This window comes from Telmatherina bonti (assembly GCF_933228915.1).
Source record: "Telmatherina bonti genome assembly, chromosome: 14".
Classification (NCBI taxonomy): domain Eukaryota; kingdom Metazoa; phylum Chordata; class Actinopteri; order Atheriniformes; family Telmatherinidae; genus Telmatherina; species Telmatherina bonti.
The window spans coordinates 4,527,408-4,549,685 of record NC_136612.1 but is presented as its reverse complement, the minus strand read 5'-3'; the positions used below and the strand labels follow the sequence as shown (position 1 = coordinate 4,549,685).

Below are 22,278 nucleotides of genomic sequence, written 5' to 3'. Positions count from 1 at the left end.
GTTCTGGTTGAATAGGATAGATGGGTCGGAAGGGTCGGAGGGGTCCGATGGGTCAGATGGGTCAGATGGGTCTGATGGTTCTGGTTGAATAGGATAGATGGGTCTGAGGGGTCGGAGGGGTCGGATGGGTCGGATGGGTCGGATGGGTCAGAGGGGTCGGATGGGTCGGATGGGTCGGAGGGGTCCGATGGGTCGGAGGGGTCAGAGGGGTCAGAGGGGTTGGATGGGTCGGATGGGTCGGAGGGGTCGGAGGGGTCAGATGGGTCGGAGGGGTCAGAGGGGTCTGATGGGTCTGATGGGTCAGATGGGTCGGAGGGGTCGGATGGGTCAGAGGGGTCGGATGGGTCGGATGGGTCGGAGGGGTCGGAGGGGTCGGATGGGTCGGAGGAGTCGGAGGGGTCGGATGGGTCGGATGGGTCGGAGGGGTCGGAGGGGTCGGATGGGTCAGAGGGGTCAGAGGGGTCGGATGGGTCGGATGGGTCGGAGGGGTCGGATGGGTTGGATGGGTTGGATGGGTCGGATGGGTCAGAGGGGTCGGATGGGTCGGATGGGTCGGAGGGGTCCGATGGGTCGGAGGGGTCAGAGGGGTCAGAGGGGTCGGAGGGGTCAGAGGGGTCGGATGGGTCGGATGGGTCGGATGGGTCGGAGGGGTCCGATGGGTCTGATGGGTCCGATGGGTCGGATGGGTCGGAGGGGTCGGATGGGTCAGAGGGGTCGGATGGGTCGGAGGGGTCAGAGGGGTCAGAGGGGTCGGATGGGTCGGATGGGTCGGAGGGGTCGGATGGGTCGGATGGGTCGGATGGGTCGGAGGGGTCGGATGGGTCGGATGGGTCGGAGGGGTCCGATGGGTCGGAGGGGTCCGATGGGTCTGATGGGTCCGATGGGTCGGATGGGTCGGAGGGGTCGGATGGGTCAGAGGGGTCGGATGGGTCAGAGGGGTCGGATGGGTCGGATGGGTCGGAGGGGTCAGAGGGGTCGGATGGGTCGGAGGGGTCGGAGGGGTCGGAGGGGTCAGATGGGTCTGATGGTTCTGGTTGAATAGGATAGATGGGTCGGAGGGGTCGGAGGGGTCGGAGGGGTCGGAGGGGTCAGATGGGTCTGATGGTTCTGGTTGAATAGGATAGATGGGTCCGATGGGTCGGATGGGTCGGATGGGTCGGATGGGTCAGAGGGGTCGGATGGGTCGGATGGGTCGGATGGGTCGGAGGGGTCCGATGGGTCGGAGGGGTCAGAGGGGTCAGAGGGGTTGGATGGGTCGGATGGGTCGGAGGGGTCGGAGGGGTCAGATGGGTCGGAGGGGTCAGAGGGGTCGGATGGGTCGGATGGGTCGGATGGGTCGGAGGGGTCCGATGGGTCTGATGGGTCGGATGGGTCGGATGGGTCGGAGGGGTCGGATGGGTCAGAGGGGTCGGATGGGTCAGAGGGGTCGGAGGGGTCGGATGGGTCGGAGGGGTCGGAGGGGTCGGATGGGTCGGAGGAGTCGGATGGGTCGGATGGGTCGGAGGGGTCGGATGGGTTGGATGGGTTGGATGGGTCGGATGGGTCAGAGGGGTCGGATGGGTCGGATGGGTCGGAGGGGTCCGATGGGTCGGAGGGGTCAGAGGGGTCAGAGGGGTTGGATGGGTCGGATGGGTCGGAGGGGTCGGAGGGGTCAGATGGGTCGGAGGGGTCAGAGGGGTCGGATGGGTCGGAGGGGTCAGAGGGGTCAGAGGGGTCAGAGGGGTTGGATGGGTCGGATGGGTCGGAGGGGTCGGAGGGGTCGGATGGGTCAGAGGGGTCGGAGGGGTCGGATGGGTCGGAGGGGTCGGATGGGTCGGATGGGTCGGATGGGTCGGATGGGTCGGAGGGGTCGGATGGGTCAGAGGGGTCGGAGGGGTCGGATGGGTCGGAGGGGTCGGAGGGGTCGGATGGGTCGGAGGAGTCGGAGGGGTCGGATGGGTCGGAGGGGTCGGAGGGGTCGGAGGGGTCCGATGGGTCTGATGGGTCCGATGGGTCGGATGGGTCGGAGGGGTCGGATGGGTCAGAGGGGTCGGATGGGTCGGAGGGGTCAGAGGGGTCAGAGGGGTCGGATGGGTCGGATGGGTCGGAGGGGTCGGATGGGTCGGATGGGTCGGATGGGTCAGAGGGGTCGGATGGGTCGGATGGGTCGGAGGGGTCCGATGGGTCGGAGGGGTCAGAGGGGTCAGATGGGTCGGAGGGGTCAGAGGGGTCAGATGGGTCGGAGGGGTCAGAGGGGTCGGATGGGTCGGATGGGTCGGAGGGGTCCGATGGGTCTGATGGGTCCGATGGGTCCGATGGGTCGGATGGGTCGGAGGGGTCCGATGGGTCAGAGGGGTCGGATGGGTCAGAGGGGTCGGAGGGGTCGGATGGGTCGGAGGGGTCGGAGGGGTCGGAGGGGTCGGATGGGTCGGAGGAGTCGGAGGGGTCGGATGGGTCGGAGGGGTCGGAGGGGTCGGAGGAGTCGGAGGGGTCGGATGGGTCGGAGGAGTCGGAGGGGTCGGATGGGTCGGAGGGGTCGGAGGGGTCGGAGGGGTCGGAGGAGTCGGAGGGGTCGGATGGGTCGGAGGAGTCGGAGGGGTCGGATGGGTCGGATGGGTCGGAGGGGTCGGAGGGGTCGGAGGGGTCGGATGGGTCAGAGGGGTCAGAGGGGTCGGATGGGTCGGATGGGTCGGAGGGGTCGGATGGGTTGGATGGGTTGGATGGGTCGGATGGGTCAGAGGGGTCGGATGGGTCGGATGGGTCGGAGGGGTCCGATGGGTCGGAGGGGTCAGAGGGGTCAGAGGGGTTGGATGGGTCGGATGGGTCGGAGGGGTCGGAGGGGTCAGATGGGTCGGAGGGGTCAGAGGGGTCGGATGGGTCGGATGGGTCGGAGGGGTCGGAGGGGTCAGATGGGTCGGAGGAGTCGGAGGGGTCGGATGGGTCAGAGGGGTCAGAGGGGTCGGATGGGTCGGATGGGTCGGAGGGGTCCGATGGGTCGGAGGGGTCAGAGGGGTCCGATGGGTCGGAGGGGTCAGAGGGGTCAGAGGGGTTGGATGGGTCGGATGGGTCGGAGGGGTCGGAGGGGTCAGATGGGTCGGAGGGGTCAGAGGGGTCGGATGGGTCGGATGGGTCGGATGGGTCGGAGGGGTCCGATGGTTCTGATGGGTCCGATGGGTCGGATGGGTCGGAGGGGTCGGATGGGTCAGAGGGGTCGGATGGGTCAGAGGGGTTGGAGGGGTCGGATGGGTCGGAGGGGTCGGAGGGGTCGGATGGGTCGGAGGAGTCGGAGGGGTCGGATGGGTCGGATGGGTCGGATGGGTCGGATGGGTCGGAGGGGTCGGAGGGGTCGGAGGAGTCGGAGGGGTCCGATGGGTCCGATGGGTCGATGGGTCCGATGGGTCAGTAGGATGGAGGACCAGTCAAATTCCCTTTGTGTTTGATGTGTCTGGCAGGCGTCAGTCTTTGGCCAAACAGCTGCAGAACATCCACAGTCACAGCCAACCTCAGATGGAGAAACAGAAGGAGAGAGAGAAGAGGAAGCAGAGAGAACAGCAACATCTAGAAAGAAAGAGAGAACACCAAGAGAAGATGATAAAGCAGCAGAAAGAGAGGAACGAAGACAGGGAACATAATGAGAGAGAGTGGGACAGGAAAGAGACAGAAAAGGAGGAGAAAGTGCAATATGAGAAAAAGATGGAAAAGGAAAAGGTTGGGAATGAACAGAACAATAAAAGAGAAAATGAGGTAAAGGAAAGAGAAAGAAGGGAATATGAAAGAGAGATGAAAAACCTGAACGGAACAAACAGGGAGCAGAAAGAGACAGAAAGAGATTGGAGAGTGATGGAAAAGAAGGAGATAGATCAAAAACAGAGGGAGAGAGAGGAGAAAGAAAAAGATGAAGAAGAAAGAGGGAGAATTAAAGAAGAAGACTCTGAAAGAGGAAAGCAGGAACGAGAGAGAAGAGAAAAGAGAGAGAGAGAGAAAGAGGATGTGGTCAGCAGAGAGAAGGAACATTTAGAAATGAGTGAGCAGAAGGAAAGACAGAGAAGAGATGAGGAGAAAGAGAAAAGAGGGATGACTCTGGAAGTGTCAGGACTGAAGGAAGAGAAGAGGACGGACAGTCAGTCCAGAACCAAGACTTCACAAAACCAGACTGAACCACCACCAAAGAAGAGGAAGAAATGGCTAAAGGAGGTCCCATCGTCTTCCTCCGAGTCAGACTCCTCCCCTCCTAGTGATGATGAAGGTCAGTTCATCATCATCATCATCATATTCACCCAGCTTTAGATATAAATATCCAGAAACAATGGCAGTTCATTACCTACATATACATTACCTACTGATGAGAAGCTTCGCTGCAGCATCTCAGATCAGGTGGAGGATTATCGCTGATAAGAGTTCGTCAATAAGAGGAGTTCATGTTGCTGGGCATCGGTGTTTTAGGACCCATACGAGGACAACTGAAGAGCCGGGTGATGAAGGAGATGTTCAGGAGCTACGTGGAGATGCTGGTCAGCACAGCGCTGGACCCTGATATGATCCAAGCTTTGGAGGACACGGACGGTAAGCAGACATCCGAGCTGGTCGCCGACAGTCCGCTCTGAGACCCGCTGGAGCCTGGTTTTATGTTGTAATACTGGGAACCTTCACACGATGCCATCATGCTGTTTCTGCCTTTTACAAATAACATGAACATCTGCTCAGATTAATCATGTTAATCATGTTGGCCTGAAGGTTAGTGGGGGAGGAGCCGTTACCATGGATCCTGATTGGGATGCTGGGACGCCTCATCAATGGATAAAAGATCCATTCTCAGGATGACTCTGGTCGTAGGGGGTTTAGGTCTGGTCTACAGTCTGGTGGAAGACTGGATCCTGATGTGGTTTTAGGGGGTTCAGGTCTGGTCTACAGTCTGGTGAAGGACTGGATCCTGATGTGGTTTTAGGGGGTTCAGGTCTGGTCTACAGTCTGGTGAAGGACTGGATCCTGATGTGGTTTTAGGGGTTCAGGTCTGGTCTACAGTCTGGTGGAAGACTGGATCCTGATGTGGTTTTAGGGGGTTCAGGTCTGGTCTACAGTCTGGTGAAGGACTGGATCCTGATGTGGTTTTAGGGGTTCAGGTCTGGTCTACAGTCTGGTGGTAGACTGGATCCTGATGTGGTTTTAGGGGGTTCAGGTCTGGTCTACAGTCTGGTGGAGGACTGGATCCTAATGTGGTTTTAGGGGGTTCAGGTCTGGTCTACAGTCTGGTGAAGGACTGGATCCTGATGTGGTTTTAGGGGTTCAGGTCTGGTCTACAGTCTGGTGGTAGACTGGATCCTGATGTGGTTTTAGGGGGTTCAGGTCTGGTCTACAGTCTGGTGGAGGACTGGATCCTAATGTGGTTTTAGGGGGATCAGGTCTGGTCTACAGTCTGGTGGTAGACTGGATCCTGATGTGGTTTTAGGGGGATCAGGTCTGGTCTACAGTCTGGTGGTAGACTGGATCCTGATGTGGTTTTATGGGTTTCAGGTCTGGTCTACAGTCTGGTGGAGGACTGGATCCTGATGTGGTTTTAGGGGGTTCAGGTCTGGTCTACAGTCTGGTGGAGAACTGGATCCTAATGTGGTTTTAGGGGGTTCAGGTCTGGTCTACAGTCTGGTGGAGGACTGGATCCTAATGTGGTTTTAGGGGGATCAGGTCTGGTCTACAGTCTGGTGGAGGACTGGATCCTGATGTGGTTTTAGGGGGATCAGGTCTGGTCTACAGTCTGGTGGAGGACTGGATCCTGATGTGGTTTTAGGGGGATCAGGTCTGGTCTACAGTCTGGTGGTAGACTGGATCCTAATGTGGTTTTAGGGGGATCAGGTTTGGTCTACAGTCTGGTGGTAGACTGGATCCTGATGTGGTTTTAGGGGGTTCAGGTCTGGTCTACAGTCTGGTGGAGGACTGGATCCTGATGTGGTTTTAGGGGGATCAGGTCTGGTCTACAGTCTGGTGGTGGACTGGATCCTAATGTGGTTTTAGGGGGATCAGGTCCGGTCTACAGTCTGGTGGTAGACTGGATCCTGATGTGGTTTTAGGGGGATCAGGTCTGGTCTACAGTCTGGTGGTAGACTGGATCCTGATGTGGTTTTAGGGGGATCAGGTCTGGTCTACAGTCTGGCGGTAGACTGGATCCTGATGTGGTTTTAGGGGGATCAGGTCTGGTAAACGGTCTGGTGGTAGACTGGATCCTGATGTGGTAGTAGGGGGATCAGGTCTGGTAAACGGTCTGGTGGTAGACTGGATCCTGATGTGGTTACATGATGTAGTTCTCCACATTTCATACTTTGAAACCAACTAGCATCCTTGCTAGCCATCATGTACCATTAGCTTAATCAGCGCAAAGCGAATCGTTTAGCCTCGTTGTGCATTTATTTTAATGCAAAGCTACGTAGCTTCATGTTACCATCAGGTTAACAGCCTTCGATAGCATGAGTAGTTGTACCTGCACATGGACACAATCTTCTTCTAGAAATGTGGCATGAAGAGATTCTTAAGGATCAAACTGGTTTAGTGATACTGGTGATCCTGGTGATCCTGGTGATACTGGTGATACTGGTAATTCTGGTGATACTGGTAATTCTGGTGATACTGGTGATACTGGTGATCCTGGTGATACTGAGAATCCTGGTGATCCTGGTGATACCGGTGATACTGGTGATCCTGGTGATACTGGTGATACTGGTGATACTGAGAATTCTGGTGATCCTGGTGATACCGGTGATACCGGTGATCCTGGTGATACCGGTGATACTGGTGATACTGGTGATACTGGTGATACTGGTGATATTGGTGATCCTGGTGATCCTGGTGATCCTGGTGATACTGGTGATACTGGTGATACTGAGAATCCTGGTGATCTTGGTGATACTGGTGATCCTGGTGATCCTAGTGATACTGGTGATCCTGGTGATACTGGTGATATTAGTGATCCTGGTAATCCTGGTGATACTAGTGATACTGGTGATACTGGTCATACTGGTGATCCTGGTGATACTGGTGATCCTGGTGATACTGGTGATACTGGTGATATTGGTGATCCTGGTAATCCTGGTAATCCTGGTGATACTGGTGATCCTGGTGATCCTGGTGATCCTGGTGATACTGGGAATCCTGGTGATCCTGGTGATACCGGTGATACCGGTGATACTGGTGATACTGGTGATACTGGTGATACTGAGAATCCTGGTGATCCTGGTGATACTGGTGATCCTGGTGATACTGGTGATACTGGTGATACTGAGAATCCTGGTGATCCTGGTGATACCGGTGATCCTGGTGATCCTGGTGATACTGGTGATACTGGTGATACTGAGAATCCTGGTGATCCTGGTGATACCGGTGATACTGGTGATCCTGGTGATACTGGTGATACTGGTGATACTGAGAATTCTGGTGATCCTGGTGATACTGGTGATACTGGTGATCCTGGTGATACTGAGAATCCTGGTGATCCTGGTGATACCGGTGATACTGGTGATCCTGGTGATACTGGTGATACTGAGAATTCTGGTGATCCTGGTGATACCGGTGATACTGGTGATCCTGGTGATACCGGTGATACTGGTGATACTGGTGATACTGGTGATACTGGTGATATTGGTGATCCTGGTGATCCTGGTGATACTGGTGATCCTGGTGATACTGGTGATACTGGTGATATTGGTGATCCTGGTAATCCTGGTAATCCTGGTGATACTGGTGATCCTGGTGATCCTGGTGATCCTGGTGATACTGGTGATACTGGGAATCCTGGTGATCCTGGTGATACCGGTGATACCGGTGATACTGGTGATACTGGTGATACTGAGAATCCTGGTGATCCTGGTGATACTGGTGATCCTGGTGATACTGGTGATACTGGTGATACTGAGAATCCTGGTGATCCTGGTGATACCGGTGATCCTGGTGATCCTGGTGATACTGGTGATACTGGTGATACTGAGAATCCTGATGATCCTGGTGATACTGGTGATACTGGTGATACAGGTGATCCTGGTGATACTGGTCATACTGGTGATTCTGGTGATCCTGGTGATACTGGTGATATTGGTGATCCTGGTAATCCTGGTGATACTGGTGATCCTGGTGATACTGGTGATACTGAGAATCCTGGTGATCCTGGTGATACCGGTGATACTGGTGATCCTGGTGATACTGGTGATACTGGTGATATTGGTGATCCTGGTAATCCTGGTAATCCTAGTAATCCTGGTGATACTGGTGATACTGGTGATATTGGTGATCCTGGTAATCCTGGTAATCCTGGTGATACTGGTGATACTGGTGATCCTGGTGATACTGGTTATACTGGTGATCCTGGTGATACTGGTGATACTGGTGATACTGGTGATATTGGTGATCCTGGTAATCCTGGTGATCCTGGTGATACTGGTGATCCTGGTGATACTGGTGATACTGGTGATCCTGGTGATACTGGTGATATTGGTGATCCTGGTAATCCTGGTAATCCTAGTTATCCTGGTGATACTGGTAATCCTGGTGATACTGGTGATACTGGTGATCCTGGTGATACTGGTTATACTGGTGATCCTGGTGATACTGGTGATCCTGGTGATACTGGTGATATTGGTGATCCTGGTAATCCTGGTGATCCTGGTGATACTGGTGATCCTGGTGATACTGGTGATACTGGTGATCCTGGTGATACTGGTGATATTGGTGATCCTGGTAATCCTGGTAATCCTAGTTATCCTGGTGATACTGGTGATACTGGTGATCCTGGTGATACTGGTGATACTGGTGATATTGGTGATCCTGGTAGTCCTGGTGATACTGGTGATACTGGTGATCCTGGTGATACTGGTGATCCTGGTAATCCTGGTAATCCTGGTGATACTGGTGATACTGGTGATACTGGTGATCCGTGCAGGGCTGGAAAATGTTTTTGTCTTCTTCCTACCTTCCAGTCATCTGAGGTGAAAGCTCTCAGTCCGATTGTGTTTGGAGGGTTTTTCTAACGAAGCAGAAGATCTGAGCTGCTGTGTTCTGCTTCGTCTCATCAGATGAGTTATACCTCCCGCCCATGAGGAAGATTGACAGCTTGCTGAGTGAACAGAAGAAGAAGCTGCTAAGGAGAATCAACATGAGTTCTCAGCACCAGGTAAACCTGCCAGTCATACTTTGTGGTGGAGGTCTCAGTATTTTGCTCAGATCTCATAGTGGCTCTCCCCTACAGGAGGCGTTACACATCTTCCCCCACATGACGGCAGACCCTCTGGAATCTGGAGCTGTCAGAGTCCGTCTCGGTGGAGATGGTTACAACCGTAAAACCCTCAATCAGGTTAAGAGAGGTTTTCCCAAGCAGCAGGTGAGAAATAAGTTTGTTTCTGGAGTTTCACGGCGTGAAGCTGGGTCCTGTATCTGTCCCAGAGGGTCATACATGTTGGAGATGAGGGGTTGGATGATGGGAAACTGTGTCACATGACCACATCAGCTGATTGCAAACGATTCATACCCCTTGAACTTTTCCACATTTTGACACATCACACGCCACAAAACATTAATATATTTTATTGGAATTTCATGTGAAGGACAAACACAAAGTGTCATGATTGTGAAGAACAATGAAAAGTTTCTTTTAATAAATAAACTGCAAAGTGCAGTGTGCAAAAGCATTCAGCCCCCCTGAATCCGTACTTTGTGGAGCGGCCTTTTGCTGTAATTCCAGCTGCAAGTCTTTTGGGGAACATCTCTACCAGCTTTGCACATCTGGACGGAGATATTTGCCCGTTCTTCTTTGCAAAACACCTCAAGCTCAGTCAGATGAGATGGAGAGGGTTTGTGAAGGCGGTTTTCAGATCTAGGCACTGCTTCTTGATGGGTTTTAGGTCTGGACTCTGACTGGGCCGTTCCAACACATGCTGTTGTAGTCCCACTTTATGTTTTAAACCGTCCCATCGTAGTCCCGTTTTAAACCGTTCTGTCGTAGTCGCGTTTTACGTTTTAAACCGTCCCATCGTAGTCCCGTTTTAAACCGTTCTGTCGTAGTCCCGTTTTACGTTTTAAACTGTCCCATCGTAGTCCCGTTTTAAACCGTTCTGTCGTAGTCCCGTTTTAAATTTTAAACCGTCCCATCGTAGTCCCATTATAAACCGTTCTGTCGTAGTCCCGTTTTACGTTTTAAACCGTCCCATCGTAGTCCCGTTTTAAACCGTTCCATCGTAGTCCCATTTTAAACCGTTCTGTCGTAGTCCCGTTTTACGTTTTAAACCGTCCCATCGTAGTCCCGTTTTAAACCGTTCCATCGTAGTCCCATTTTAAACCGTTCTGTCGTAGTCCCGTTTTATGTTTTAAACCGTCCCATCGTAGTCCCGCTTTAAACCGTTCTGTCGTAGTCCCGTTTTATGTTTTAAACCGTCCCATCGTAGTCCCGTTTTAAACCGTTCTGTCGTAGTCCCGTTTTATGTTTTAAACTGCCCCATCGTAGTCCCGCTTTATGTTTTAAACTGTCCCATCATAGTCCTGCTTTAAACCGTTCTGTCGTAGTCCCGCTTTAAACCGTTCTGTCGTAGTCCCGTTTTAAACCGTTCCATTGTAGTCCCGCTTTAAACCGTTCTGTCGTAGTCCCGTTTTAGGTTTTAAACCGTCCCATCGTAGTCCCGTTTTAAACCGTTCTGTCGTAGTCCCGTTTTATGTTTTAAACCGTCCCATCGTAGTCCCGCTTTATGTTTTAAACTGTCCCATCGTAGTCCCGCTTTATGTTTTAAACTGTCCCATCATAGTCCTGCTTTAAACCGTTCTGTCGTAGTCCCGCTTTAAACCGTTCTGTCGTAGTCCCGCTTTAAACCGTTCCATCGTAGTCCCGCTTTAAACCGTCCCATCGTAGTCCCGCTTTAAACCGTTCTGTCGTAGTCCCGTTTTATGTTTTAAACCGTCCCATCGTAGTCCCGTTTTAAACCGTTCTGTCGTAGTCCCGTTTTATGTTTTAAACTGCCCCATCGTAGTCCCGCTTTATGTTTTAAACTGTCCCATCATAGTCCTGCTTTAAACCGTTCTGTCGTAGTCCCGCTTTAAACCGTTCTGTCGTAGTCCCGTTTTAAACCGTTCCATTGTAGTCCCGCTTTAAACCGTTCTGTCGTAGTCCCGTTTTAGGTTTTAAACCGTCCCATCGTAGTCCCGTTTTAAACCGTTCTGTCGTAGTCCCGTTTTATGTTTTAAACCGTCCCATCGTAGTCCCGCTTTATGTTTTAAACTGTCCCATCGTAGTCCCGCTTTATGTTTTAAACTGTCCCATCATAGTCCTGCTTTAAACCGTTCTGTCGTAGTCCCGCTTTAAACCGTTCTGTCGTAGTCCCGCTTTAAACCGTTCCATCGTAGTCCCGCTTTAAACCGTCCCATCGTAGTCCCGCTTTAAACTGTTCTGTCGTAGTCCCGTTTTAAACCGTTCTGTCGTAGTCCCGCTTTAAACTGTTCCATCGTAGTCCCGTTTTATGTTTTAAACCGTTCCATCGTAGTCCCGCTTTATGTTTTAAACCTTTTCGTCGTAGTCCCGCTTTAAACCGTTCCATAGTAGTTCCGCTTTGTTTTAAACTGTTCCGTCATAGTCCCATTTTAAACCGTTCTGTCGTAGTCCCGCTTTAAACCGTTCCATCGTAGTTCCGCTTTAAACCGTCCCATCGTAGTCCCGCTTTAAACTGTTCTGTCGTAGTCCCGCTTTAAACCGTTCTGTCGTAGTCCCGCTTTAAACTGTTCCATCGTAGTCCCGTTTTACGTTTTAAACCGTTCCATCGTAGTCCCGCTTTATGTTTTAAACCGTTCCGTCGTAGTCCCATTTTAAACCGTTCTGTCGTAGTCCCGTTTTACGTTTTAAACCGTTCCATCGCAGTCCCGCTTTACGTTTTAAACCGTTCCATCGCAGTCCCGCATTACGTTTTAAACCGTTCCATCGTAGTCCCGCTTTATGTTTTAAACTGTTCCGTCATAGTCCCATTTTAAACCGTTCTGTCGTAGTCCAGTTTTACGTTTTAAACCGTTCCATCGCAGTCCCGCTTTACGTTTTAAACCGTTCCATCGCAGTCCCGCTTTACGTTTTAAACCGTTCCATCGCAGTCCCGCTTTACGTTTTAAACTGTTCCATCGTAGTCCCGCTTTACGTTTTAAACCGTTCCATCGCAGTCCCGCTTTACGTTTTAAACCGTTCCATCGCAGTCCCGCTTTACGTTTTAAACCGTTCCATCGTTGTCCCGCTTCAAACCGTTCCATCGTAGTCCCGCTTTACGTTTTAAACCGTTCCATCGTAGTCCCGCTTTAAACTGTTCTGTCGTAGTCCCGCTTTAAACCGTTCTGTCGTAGTCCCGCTTTAAACTGTTCCATCATAGTCCCGTTTTACGTTTTAAACCGTTCCATCGTAGTCCCGCTTTATGTTTTAAACCGTTCCGTCGTAGTCCCATTTTAAACCGTTCTGTCGTAGTCCCGTTTTACGTTTTAAACCGTTCCATCGCAGTCCCGCTTTACGTTTTAAACCGTTCCATCGCAGTCCCGCATTACGTTTTAAACCGTTCCATCGTAGTCCCGCTTTATGTTTTAAACTGTTCCGTCATAGTCCCATTTTAAACCGTTCTGTCGTAGTCCAGTTTTACGTTTTAAACCGTTCCATCGCAGTCCCGCTTTACGTTTTAAACCGTTCCATCGCAGTCCCGCTTTACGTTTTAAACCGTTCCATCGCAGTCCCGCTTTACGTTTTAAACTGTTCCATCGTAGTCCCGCTTTACGTTTTAAACCGTTCCATCGCAGTCCCGCTTTACGTTTTAAACCGTTCCATCGCAGTCCCGCTTTACGTTTTAAACCGTTCCATCGTTGTCCCGCTTCAAACCGTTCCATCGTAGTCCCGCTTTACGTTTTAAACCGTTCCATCGTAGTCCCGCTTTATGTTTTAAACTGTTCCGTCATAGTCCCATTTTAAACCGTTCTGTCGTAGTCCCGTTTTACGTTTTAAACCGTTCCATCGCAGTCCCGCTTTACGTTTTAAACCGTTCCATTGCAGTCCCGCTTTACGTTTTAAACCGTTCCATCGTAGTCCCGCTTTACGTTTTAAACCGTTCCATCGCAGTCCCGCTTTACGTTTTAAACTGTTCCATCGTAGTCCCGCTTTACGTTTTAAACCGTTCCATCGCAGACCCGCTTTACGTTTTAAACCGTTCCATCGCAGTCCCGCTTTACGTTTTAAACCATTCCATCGTAGTCCCGCTTCAAACCGTTCCATCGTAGTCCCGCTTTACGTTTTAAACCGTTCCATCGTAGTCCCGCTTTATGTTTTAAACTGTTCCGTCATAGTCCCATTTTAAACCGTTCTGTCGTAGTCCCGTTTTACGTTTTAAACCGTTCCATCGCAGTCCCGCTTTACGTTTTAAACCGTTCCATTGCAGTCCCGCTTTACGTTTTAAACCGTTCCATCGTAGTCCCGCTTTACGTTTTAAACCGTTCCATCGCAGTCCCGCTTTACGTTTTAAACTGTTCCATCGTAGTCCCGCTTTACGTTTTAAACCGTTCCATCGCAGACCCGCTTTACGTTTTAAACCGTTCCATCGCAGTCCCGCTTTACGTTTTAAACCATTCCATCGTAGTCCCGCTTCAAACCGTTCCATCGTAGTCCCGCTTTACGTTTTAAACCGTTCCATCGTAGTCCCGCTTTACGTTTTAAACTGTTCCATCGTAGTCCCGCTTTAAACCGTTCCATCGTAGTCCCGCTTTACGTTTTAAACTGTTCCGTCATAGTCCCATTTTAAACCGTTCTGTCGTAGTCCCGTTTTACGTTTTAAACCGTTCCATCGCAGTCCCGCTTTACGTTTTAAACCGTTCCATCGCAGTCCCGCTTTACGTTTTAAACCGTTCCATCGTAGTCCCGCTTTACGTTTTAAACCGTTCCATCGCAGTCCCGCTTTACGTTTTAAACCGTTCCATCGTAGTCCCGCTTTAAACCGTTCCATCGTAGTCCCGCTTTAAACCGTCCCATCGTAGTCCCGCTTTAAACTGTTCTGTCGTAGTCCCATTTTAAACCGTTCTGTCGTAGTCCAGTTTTACGTTTTAAACCGTTCCATCGCAGTCCCGCTTTACGTTTTAAACCGTTCCATCGCAGTCCCGCTTTACGTTTTAAACCGTTCCATCGCAGTCCCGCTTTACGTTTTAAACTGTTCCATCGTAGTCCCGCTTTACGTTTTAAACCGTTCCATCGCAGTCCCGCTTTACGTTTTAAACCGTTCCATCGCAGTCCCGCTTTACGTTTTAAACCGTTCCATCGTTGTCCCGCTTCAAACCGTTCCATCGTAGTCCCGCTTTACGTTTTAAACCGTTCCATCGTAGTCCCGCTTTAAACTGTTCTGTCGTAGTCCCGCTTTAAACCGTTCTGTCGTAGTCCCGCTTTAAACTGTTCCATCATAGTCCCGTTTTACGTTTTAAACCGTTCCATCGTAGTCCCGCTTTATGTTTTAAACCGTTCCGTCGTAGTCCCATTTTAAACCGTTCTGTCGTAGTCCCGTTTTACGTTTTAAACCGTTCCATCGCAGTCCCGCTTTACGTTTTAAACCGTTCCATCGCAGTCCCGCATTACGTTTTAAACCGTTCCATCGTAGTCCCGCTTTATGTTTTAAACTGTTCCGTCATAGTCCCATTTTAAACCGTTCTGTCGTAGTCCAGTTTTACGTTTTAAACCGTTCCATCGCAGTCCCGCTTTACGTTTTAAACCGTTCCATCGCAGTCCCGCTTTACGTTTTAAACCGTTCCATCGCAGTCCCGCTTTACGTTTTAAACTGTTCCATCGTAGTCCCGCTTTACGTTTTAAACCGTTCCATCGCAGTCCCGCTTTACGTTTTAAACCGTTCCATCGCAGTCCCGCTTTACGTTTTAAACCGTTCCATCGTTGTCCCGCTTCAAACCGTTCCATCGTAGTCCCGCTTTACGTTTTAAACCGTTCCATCGTAGTCCCGCTTTATGTTTTAAACTGTTCCGTCATAGTCCCATTTTAAACCGTTCTGTCGTAGTCCCGTTTTACGTTTTAAACCGTTCCATCGCAGTCCCGCTTTACGTTTTAAACCGTTCCATTGCAGTCCCGCTTTACGTTTTAAACCGTTCCATCGTAGTCCCGCTTTACGTTTTAAACCGTTCCATCGCAGTCCCGCTTTACGTTTTAAACTGTTCCATCGTAGTCCCGCTTTACGTTTTAAACCGTTCCATCGCAGACCCGCTTTACGTTTTAAACCGTTCCATCGCAGTCCCGCTTTACGTTTTAAACCATTCCATCGTAGTCCCGCTTCAAACCGTTCCATCGTAGTCCCGCTTTACGTTTTAAACCGTTCCATCGTAGTCCCGCTTTATGTTTTAAACTGTTCCGTCATAGTCCCATTTTAAACCGTTCTGTCGTAGTCCCGTTTTACGTTTTAAACCGTTCCATCGCAGTCCCGCTTTACGTTTTAAACCGTTCCATTGCAGTCCCGCTTTACGTTTTAAACCGTTCCATCGTAGTCCCGCTTTACGTTTTAAACCGTTCCATCGCAGTCCCGCTTTACGTTTTAAACTGTTCCATCGTAGTCCCGCTTTACGTTTTAAACCGTTCCATCGCAGACCCGCTTTACGTTTTAAACCGTTCCATCGCAGTCCCGCTTTACGTTTTAAACCATTCCATCGTAGTCCCGCTTCAAACCGTTCCATCGTAGTCCCGCTTTACGTTTTAAACCGTTCCATCGTAGTCCCGCTTTACGTTTTAAACTGTTCCATCGTAGTCCCGCTTTAAACCGTTCTGTCGTAGTCCCGCTTTACGTTTTAAACTGTTCCGTCATAGTCCCATTTTAAACCGTTCTGTCGTAGTCCCGTTTTACGTTTTAAACCGTTCCATCGCAGTCCCGCTTTACGTTTTAAACCGTTCCATCGCAGTCCCGCTTTACGTTTTAAACCGTTCCATCGTAGTCCCGCTTTACGTTTTAAACCGTTCCATCGCAGTCCCGCTTTACGTTTTAAACCGTTCCATCGTAGTCCCGCTTTAAACCGTTCCATCGTAGTCCCGCTTTAAACCGTCCCATCGTAGTCCCGCTTTAAACTGTTCTGTCGTAGTCCCGTTTTAAACCGTTCTGTCGTAGTCCCGCTTTAAACTGTTCCATCGTAGTCCCGTTTTATGTTTTAAACCGTTCCATCGTAGTCCCGCTTTATGTTTTAAACCTTTTCGTCGTAGTCCCGCTTTAAACCGTTCCATAGTAGTTCCGCTTTGTTTTAAACTGTTCCGTCATAGTCCCATTTTAAACCGTTCTGTCGTAGTCCCGCTTTAAACTGTTCCATCGTAGTCCCGCTTTAAACCGTCCCATCGTAGTCCCGCTTTAAACCGTTCCATCGTAGTCCCGCTTTATGTTTTAAACCGTTTCGTCGTAGTCCCGCTTTAAACCGTTCCATAGTAGTTCCGCTTTGTTTTAAACTGTTCCGTCATAGTCCCATTTTAAACCGTTCTGTCGTAGTCCCGCTTTAAACTGTTCCATCGTAGTCCCGCTTTAAACCGTCCCATCGTAGTCCCGCTTTAAACCGTTCTGTCGTAGTCCCGCTTTAAACTGTTCCATCGTAGTCCCGTTTTACGTTTTAAACCGTTCCATCGTAGTCCCGCTTTATGTTTTAAACCGTTCTGTCGTAGTCCCGCTTTACGTTTTAAACCGTTCCATCGCAGTCCCGCTTTACGTTTTAAACCGTTCCATCGCAGTCCCGCATTACGTTTTAAACCGTTCCATCGTAGTCCCGCTTTATGTTTTAAACTGTTCCGTCATAGTCCCATTTTAAACCGTTCTGTCGTAGTCCAGTTTTACGTTTTAAACCGTTCCATCGCAGTCCCGCTTTACGTTTTAAACCGTTCCATCGCAGTCCCGCTTTACGTTTTAAACCGTTCCATCGTAGTCCCGCTTTATGTTTTAAACTGTTCCGTCATAGTCCCATTTTAAACCGTTCTGTCGTAGTCCCGTTTTACGTTTTAAACCGTTCCATCGCAGTCCCGCTTTACATTTTAAACCGTTCCATTGCAGTCCCGCTTTACGTTTTAAACCGTTCCATCGTAGTCCCGCTTTACGTTTTAAACCGTTCCATCGCAGTCCCGCTTTACGTTTTAAACTGTTCCATCGTAGTCCCGCTTTACGTTTTAAACCGTTCCATCGCAGTCCCGCTTTACGTTTTAAACCGTTCCATCGCAGTCCCGCTTTACGTTTTAAACCGTTCCATCGTTGTCCCGCTTCAAACCGTTCCATCGTAGTCCCGCTTTACGTTTTAAACCGTTCCATCGTAGTCCCGCTTTACGTTTTAAACTGTTCCATCGTAGTCCCGCTTTAAACCGTTCTGTCGTAGTCCCGCTTTACGTTTTAAACTGTTCCGTCATAGTCCCATTTTAAACCGTTCTGTCGTAGTCCCGTTTTACGTTTTAAACCGTTCCATCGCAGTCCCGCTTTACGTTTTAAACCGTTCCATCGCAGTCCCGCTTTACGTTTTAAACCGTTCCATCGTAGTCCCGCTTTACGTTTTAAACCGTTCCATCGCAGTCCCGCTTTACGTTTTAAACCGTTCCATCGTAGTCCCGCTTTACGTTTTAAACCGTCCCATCGTAGTCCCGTTTTAAACCGTTCGATCGTAGTCCCATTTTAAACCGTTCTGTCGTAGTCCCGTTTTACGTTTTAAACCGTCTCATCGTAGTCCCGTTTTAAACCGTTCCATCGTAGTCCCGTTTTAAACCGTTCTTTCGTAGTCCCGTTTTACGTTTTAAACCGTCCCATCGTAGTCCCGTTTTAAACCGTTCTGTCGTAGTCCCGTTTTACGTTTTAAACCGTCCCATCGTAGTCCCGTTTTAAACCGTTCCATCGTAGTCCCGTTTTAAACCGTTCTGTCGTAGTCCCGTTTCACGTTTTAAACCGTCCCATCGTAGTCCCGCTTTAAACCGTTCTGTCGTAGTCCCGTTTTATGTTTTAAACCGTCCCATCGTAGTCCCGCTTTATGTTTTAAACTGTCCCATCATTGTCCTGCTTTAAACCGTTCTGTCGTAGTCCCGCTTTAAACTGTTCTGTCGTAGTCCCGCTTTAAACCGTTCTGTCGTAGTCCCGCTTTAAACTGTTCCATCGTAGTCCCGTTTTACGTTTTAAACCGTTCCATCGTAGTCCCGCTTTATGTTTTAAACCGTTCTGTCGTAGTCCCGCTTTACGTTTTAAACCGTTCCATCGCAGTCCCGCTTTACGTTTTAAACCGTTCCATCGCAGTCCCGCATTACGTTTTAAACCGTTCCATCGTAGTCCCGCTTTATGTTTTAAACTGTTCCGTCATAGTCCCATTTTAAACCGTTCTGTCGTAGTCCAGTTTTACGTTTTAAACCGTTCCATCGCAGTCCCGCTTTACGTTTTAAACCGTTCCATCGCAGTCCCGCTTTACGTTTTAAACCGTTCCATCGTAGTCCCGCTTTATGTTTTAAACTGTTCCGTCATAGTCCCATTTTAAACCGTTCTGTCGTAGTCCTGTTTTACGTTTTAAACCGTTCCATCGCAGTCCCGCTTTACATTTTAAACCTTTCCATTGCAGTCCCGCTTTACGTTTTAAACCGTTCCATCGTAGTCCCGCTTTACGTTTTAAACCGTTCCATCGCTGTCCCGCTTTACGTTTTAAACTGTTCCATCGTAGTCCCGCTTTACGTTTTAAACCGTTCCATCGCAGTCCCGCTTTACGTTTTAAACCGTTCCATCGCAGTCCCGCTTTACGTTTTAAACCGTTCCATCGTTGTCCCGCTTCAAACCGTTCCATCGTAGTCCCGCTTTACGTTTTAAACCGTTCCATCGTAGTCCCGCTTTACGTTTTAAACTGTTCCATCGTAGTCCCGCTTTAAACCGTTCTGTCGTAGTCCCGCTTTACGTTTTAAACTGTTCCGTCATAGTCCCATTTTAAACCGTTCTGTCGTAGTCCCGTTTTACGTTTTAAACCGTTCCATCGCAGTCCCGCTTTACGTTTTAAACCGTTCCATCGCAGTCCCGCTTTACGTTTTAAACCGTTCCATCGTAGTCCCGCTTTACGTTTTAAACCGTTCCATCGCAGTCCCGCTTTACGTTTTAAACCGTTCCATCGTAGTCCCGCTTTACGTTTTAAACCGTCCCATCGTAGTCCCGTTTTAAACCGTTCGATCGTAGTCCCATTTTAAACCGTTCTGTCGTAGTCCCGTTTTACGTTTTAAACCGTCTCATCGTAGTCCCGTTTTAAACCGTTCCATCGTAGTCCCGTTTTAAACCGTTCTTTCGTAGTCCCGTTTTACATTTTAAACCGTCCCATCGTAGTCCCGTTTTAAACCGTTCTGTCGTAGTCCCGTTTTACGTTTTAAACCGTCCCATCGTAGTCCCGTTTTAAACCGTTCTGTCGTAGTCCCGTTTTACGTTTTAAACCGTCCCATCGTAGTCCCGTTTTAAACCGTTCCATCGTAGTCCCGTTTTAAACCGTTCTGTCGTAGTCCCGTTTCACGTTTTAAACCGTCCCATCGTAGTCCCGCTTTAAACCGTTCTGTCGTAGTCCCGTTTTATGTTTTAAACCGTCCCATCGTAGTCCCGCTTTATGTTTTAAACTGTCCCATCGTAGTCCCGCTTTATGTTTTAAACTGTCCCATCATTGTCCTGCTTTAAACCGTTCTGTCGTAGTCCCGCTTTAAACTGTTCTGTCGTAGTCCCGCTTTAAACCGTTCTGTCGTAGTCCTGCTTTAAACTGTTCCATCGTAGTCCCGTTTTACGTTTTAAACCGTTCCATCGTAGTCCCGCTTTATGTTTTAAACCGTTCCGTCGTAGTCCCATTTTAAACCGTTCTGTCGTAGTCCCGTTTTACGTTTTAAACCGTTCCATCGCAGTCCCGCTTTACATTTTAAACCGTTCCATCGCAGTCCCGCATTACGTTTTAAACCGTTCCATCGTAGTCCCGCTTTATGTTTTAAACTGTTCCGTCATAGTCCCATTTTAAACCGTTCTGTCGTAGTCCCGTTTTACGTTTTAAACCGTTCCATCGCAGTCCCGCTTTACGTTTTAAACCGTTCCATCGCAGTCCCGCTTTACGTTTTAAACCGTTCCATCGTAGTCCCGCTTTATGTTTTAAACTGTTCCGTCATAGTCCCATTTTAAACCGTTCTGTCGTAGTCCCGTTTTACGTTTTAAACCGTTCCATCGCAGTCCCGCTTTACGTTTTAAACCGTTCCATTGCAGTCCCGCTTTATGTTTTAAACCGTTCCATCGTAGTCCCGCTTTACGTTTTAAACCATTCCATCGCAGTCCCGCTTTACGTTTTAAACCGTTCCATCGTAGTCCCGCTTTAAACCGTTCCATCGTAGTCCCGCTTTACGTTTTAAACCGTTCCATCGTAGTCCCGCTTTACGTTTTAAACTGTTCCATCGTAGTCCCGCTTTAAACCGTTCTGTCGTAGTCCCGCTTTACGTTTTAAACTGTTCCGTCATAGTCCCATTTTAAACCGTTCTGTCGTAGTCCCGTTTTACGTTTTAAACCGTTCCATCGCAGTCCCGCTTTACGTTTTAAACCGTTCCATCGTAGTCCCGCTTTATGTTTTAAACCGTTCCATCGCAGACCCGCTTTACGTTTTAAACCGTTCCATCGTAGTCCCGCTTTACGTTTTAAACCGTCCCATCGTAGTCCCGTTTTAAACCGTTCTGTCGTAGTCCCGTTTTACGTTTTAAACCGTCCCATCGTAGTCCCGTTTTAAACCGTTCCATCGTAGTCCCGTTTTAAACCGTTCTGTCGTAGTCCCGTTTTACGTTTTATACCGTCCCATCGTAGTCCCGTTTTAAACCGTTCCATCGTAGTCCCATTTTAAACCGTTCTATCGTAGTCCCGTTTTACGTTTTAAACCGTCCCATCATAGTCCCGTTTTATTTTTTAAACCGTCCCATCGTAGTCCCGCTTTAAACCGTTCTGTCGTAGTCCCGTTTTATGTTTTAAACCGTCCCATCGTAGTCCCGCTTTATGTTTTAAACTGTCCCATCGTAGTCCCGCTTTATGTTTTAAACTGTCCCATCATAGTCCTGCTTTAAACCGTTCTGTCGTAGTCCCGCTTTAAACCGTTCTGTCGTAGTCCCATTTTAAACCGTTCCATTGTAGTCCCGTTTTAAACCGTTCTGTCGTAGTCCCATTTTATGTTTTAAACCGTCCCATCGTAGTCCCGTTTTAAACCGTTCTGTCGTAGTCCCGTTTTATGTTTTAAACCGTCCCATCGTAGTCCCGCTTTATGTTTTAAACTGTCACATCGTAGTCCCGCTTTACGTTTTAAACTGTCCCATCATAGTCCTGCTTTAAACCGTTCTGTCGTACTCCCGCTTTAAACCGTTCTGTCGTAGTCCCGCTTTAAACCGTTCCATCGTAGTCCCGCTTTAAACCGTCCCATCGTAGTCCCGCTTTAAACTGTTCTGTCGTATTCCCGTTTTAAACTGTTCTGTCGTAGTCCCGCTTTAAACTGTTCCATCGTAGTCCCGTTTTATGTTTTAAACCGTTCCATCGTAGTCCCGCTTTATGTTTTAAACCGTTTCGTCGTAGTCCCGCTTTAAACCGTTCCATAGTAGTTCCGCTTTGTTTTAAACTGTTCCGTCATAGTCCCATTTTAAACCGTTCTGTCGTAGTCCCGCTTTAAACCGTTCCATCGTAGTCCCGCTTTAAACCGTCCCATCGTAGTCCCGCTTTAAACTGTTCTGTCGTAGTCCCGCTTTAAACCGTTCTGTCATAGTCCCGCTTTAAACTGTTCCATCGTAGTCCCGTTTTACGTTTTAAACCGTTCCATCGTAGTCCCGCTTTATGTTTTAAACCGTTCCGTCGTAGTCCCATTTTAAACCGTTCTGTCGTAGTCCCGTTTTACGTTTTAAACCGTTCCATCGCAGTCCCGCTTTACGTTTTAAACCGTTCCATCGCAGTCCCGCATTACGTTTTAAACCGTTCCATCGTAGTCCCGCTTTATGTTTTAAACTGTTCCGTCATAGTCCCATTTTAAACCGTTCTGTCGTAGTCCCGTTTTACGTTTTAAACCGTTCCATCGCAGTCCCGCTTTACGTTTTAAACCGTTCCATTGCAGTCCCGCTTTACGTTTTAAACCGTTCCATCGTAGTCCCGCTTTACGTTTTAAACCATTCCATCGCAGTCCCGCTTTACGTTTTAAACCGTTCCATCGTAGTCCCGCTTTAAACCGTTCCATCGTAGTCCCGCTTTACGTTTTAAACCGTTCCATCGTAGTCCCGCTTTACGTTTTAAACTGTTCCATCGTATTCCCGCTTTAAACCGTTCTGTCGTA

General features: G+C 49.3%; 1 protein-coding gene across 1 annotated transcript in view; it reads left to right on the top strand.

Annotated features, from left to right (window-relative positions):
- LOC306765241 (proline-rich protein 12-like) overlaps positions 1 to 22,278 on the top strand; it is a gene marked incomplete at both ends in the record, with an annotated part of 489,381 nt that overhangs the window by 293,161 nt on the left and 173,942 nt on the right. The window contains 4 exon segments of the mRNA XM_079252643.1: positions 3,432 to 4,225; positions 4,423 to 4,542; positions 9,030 to 9,127; positions 9,203 to 9,334. Coding sequence (XP_079108769.1) covers positions 3,432 to 4,225; positions 4,423 to 4,542; positions 9,030 to 9,127; positions 9,203 to 9,334 — 1,144 coding nt within the window.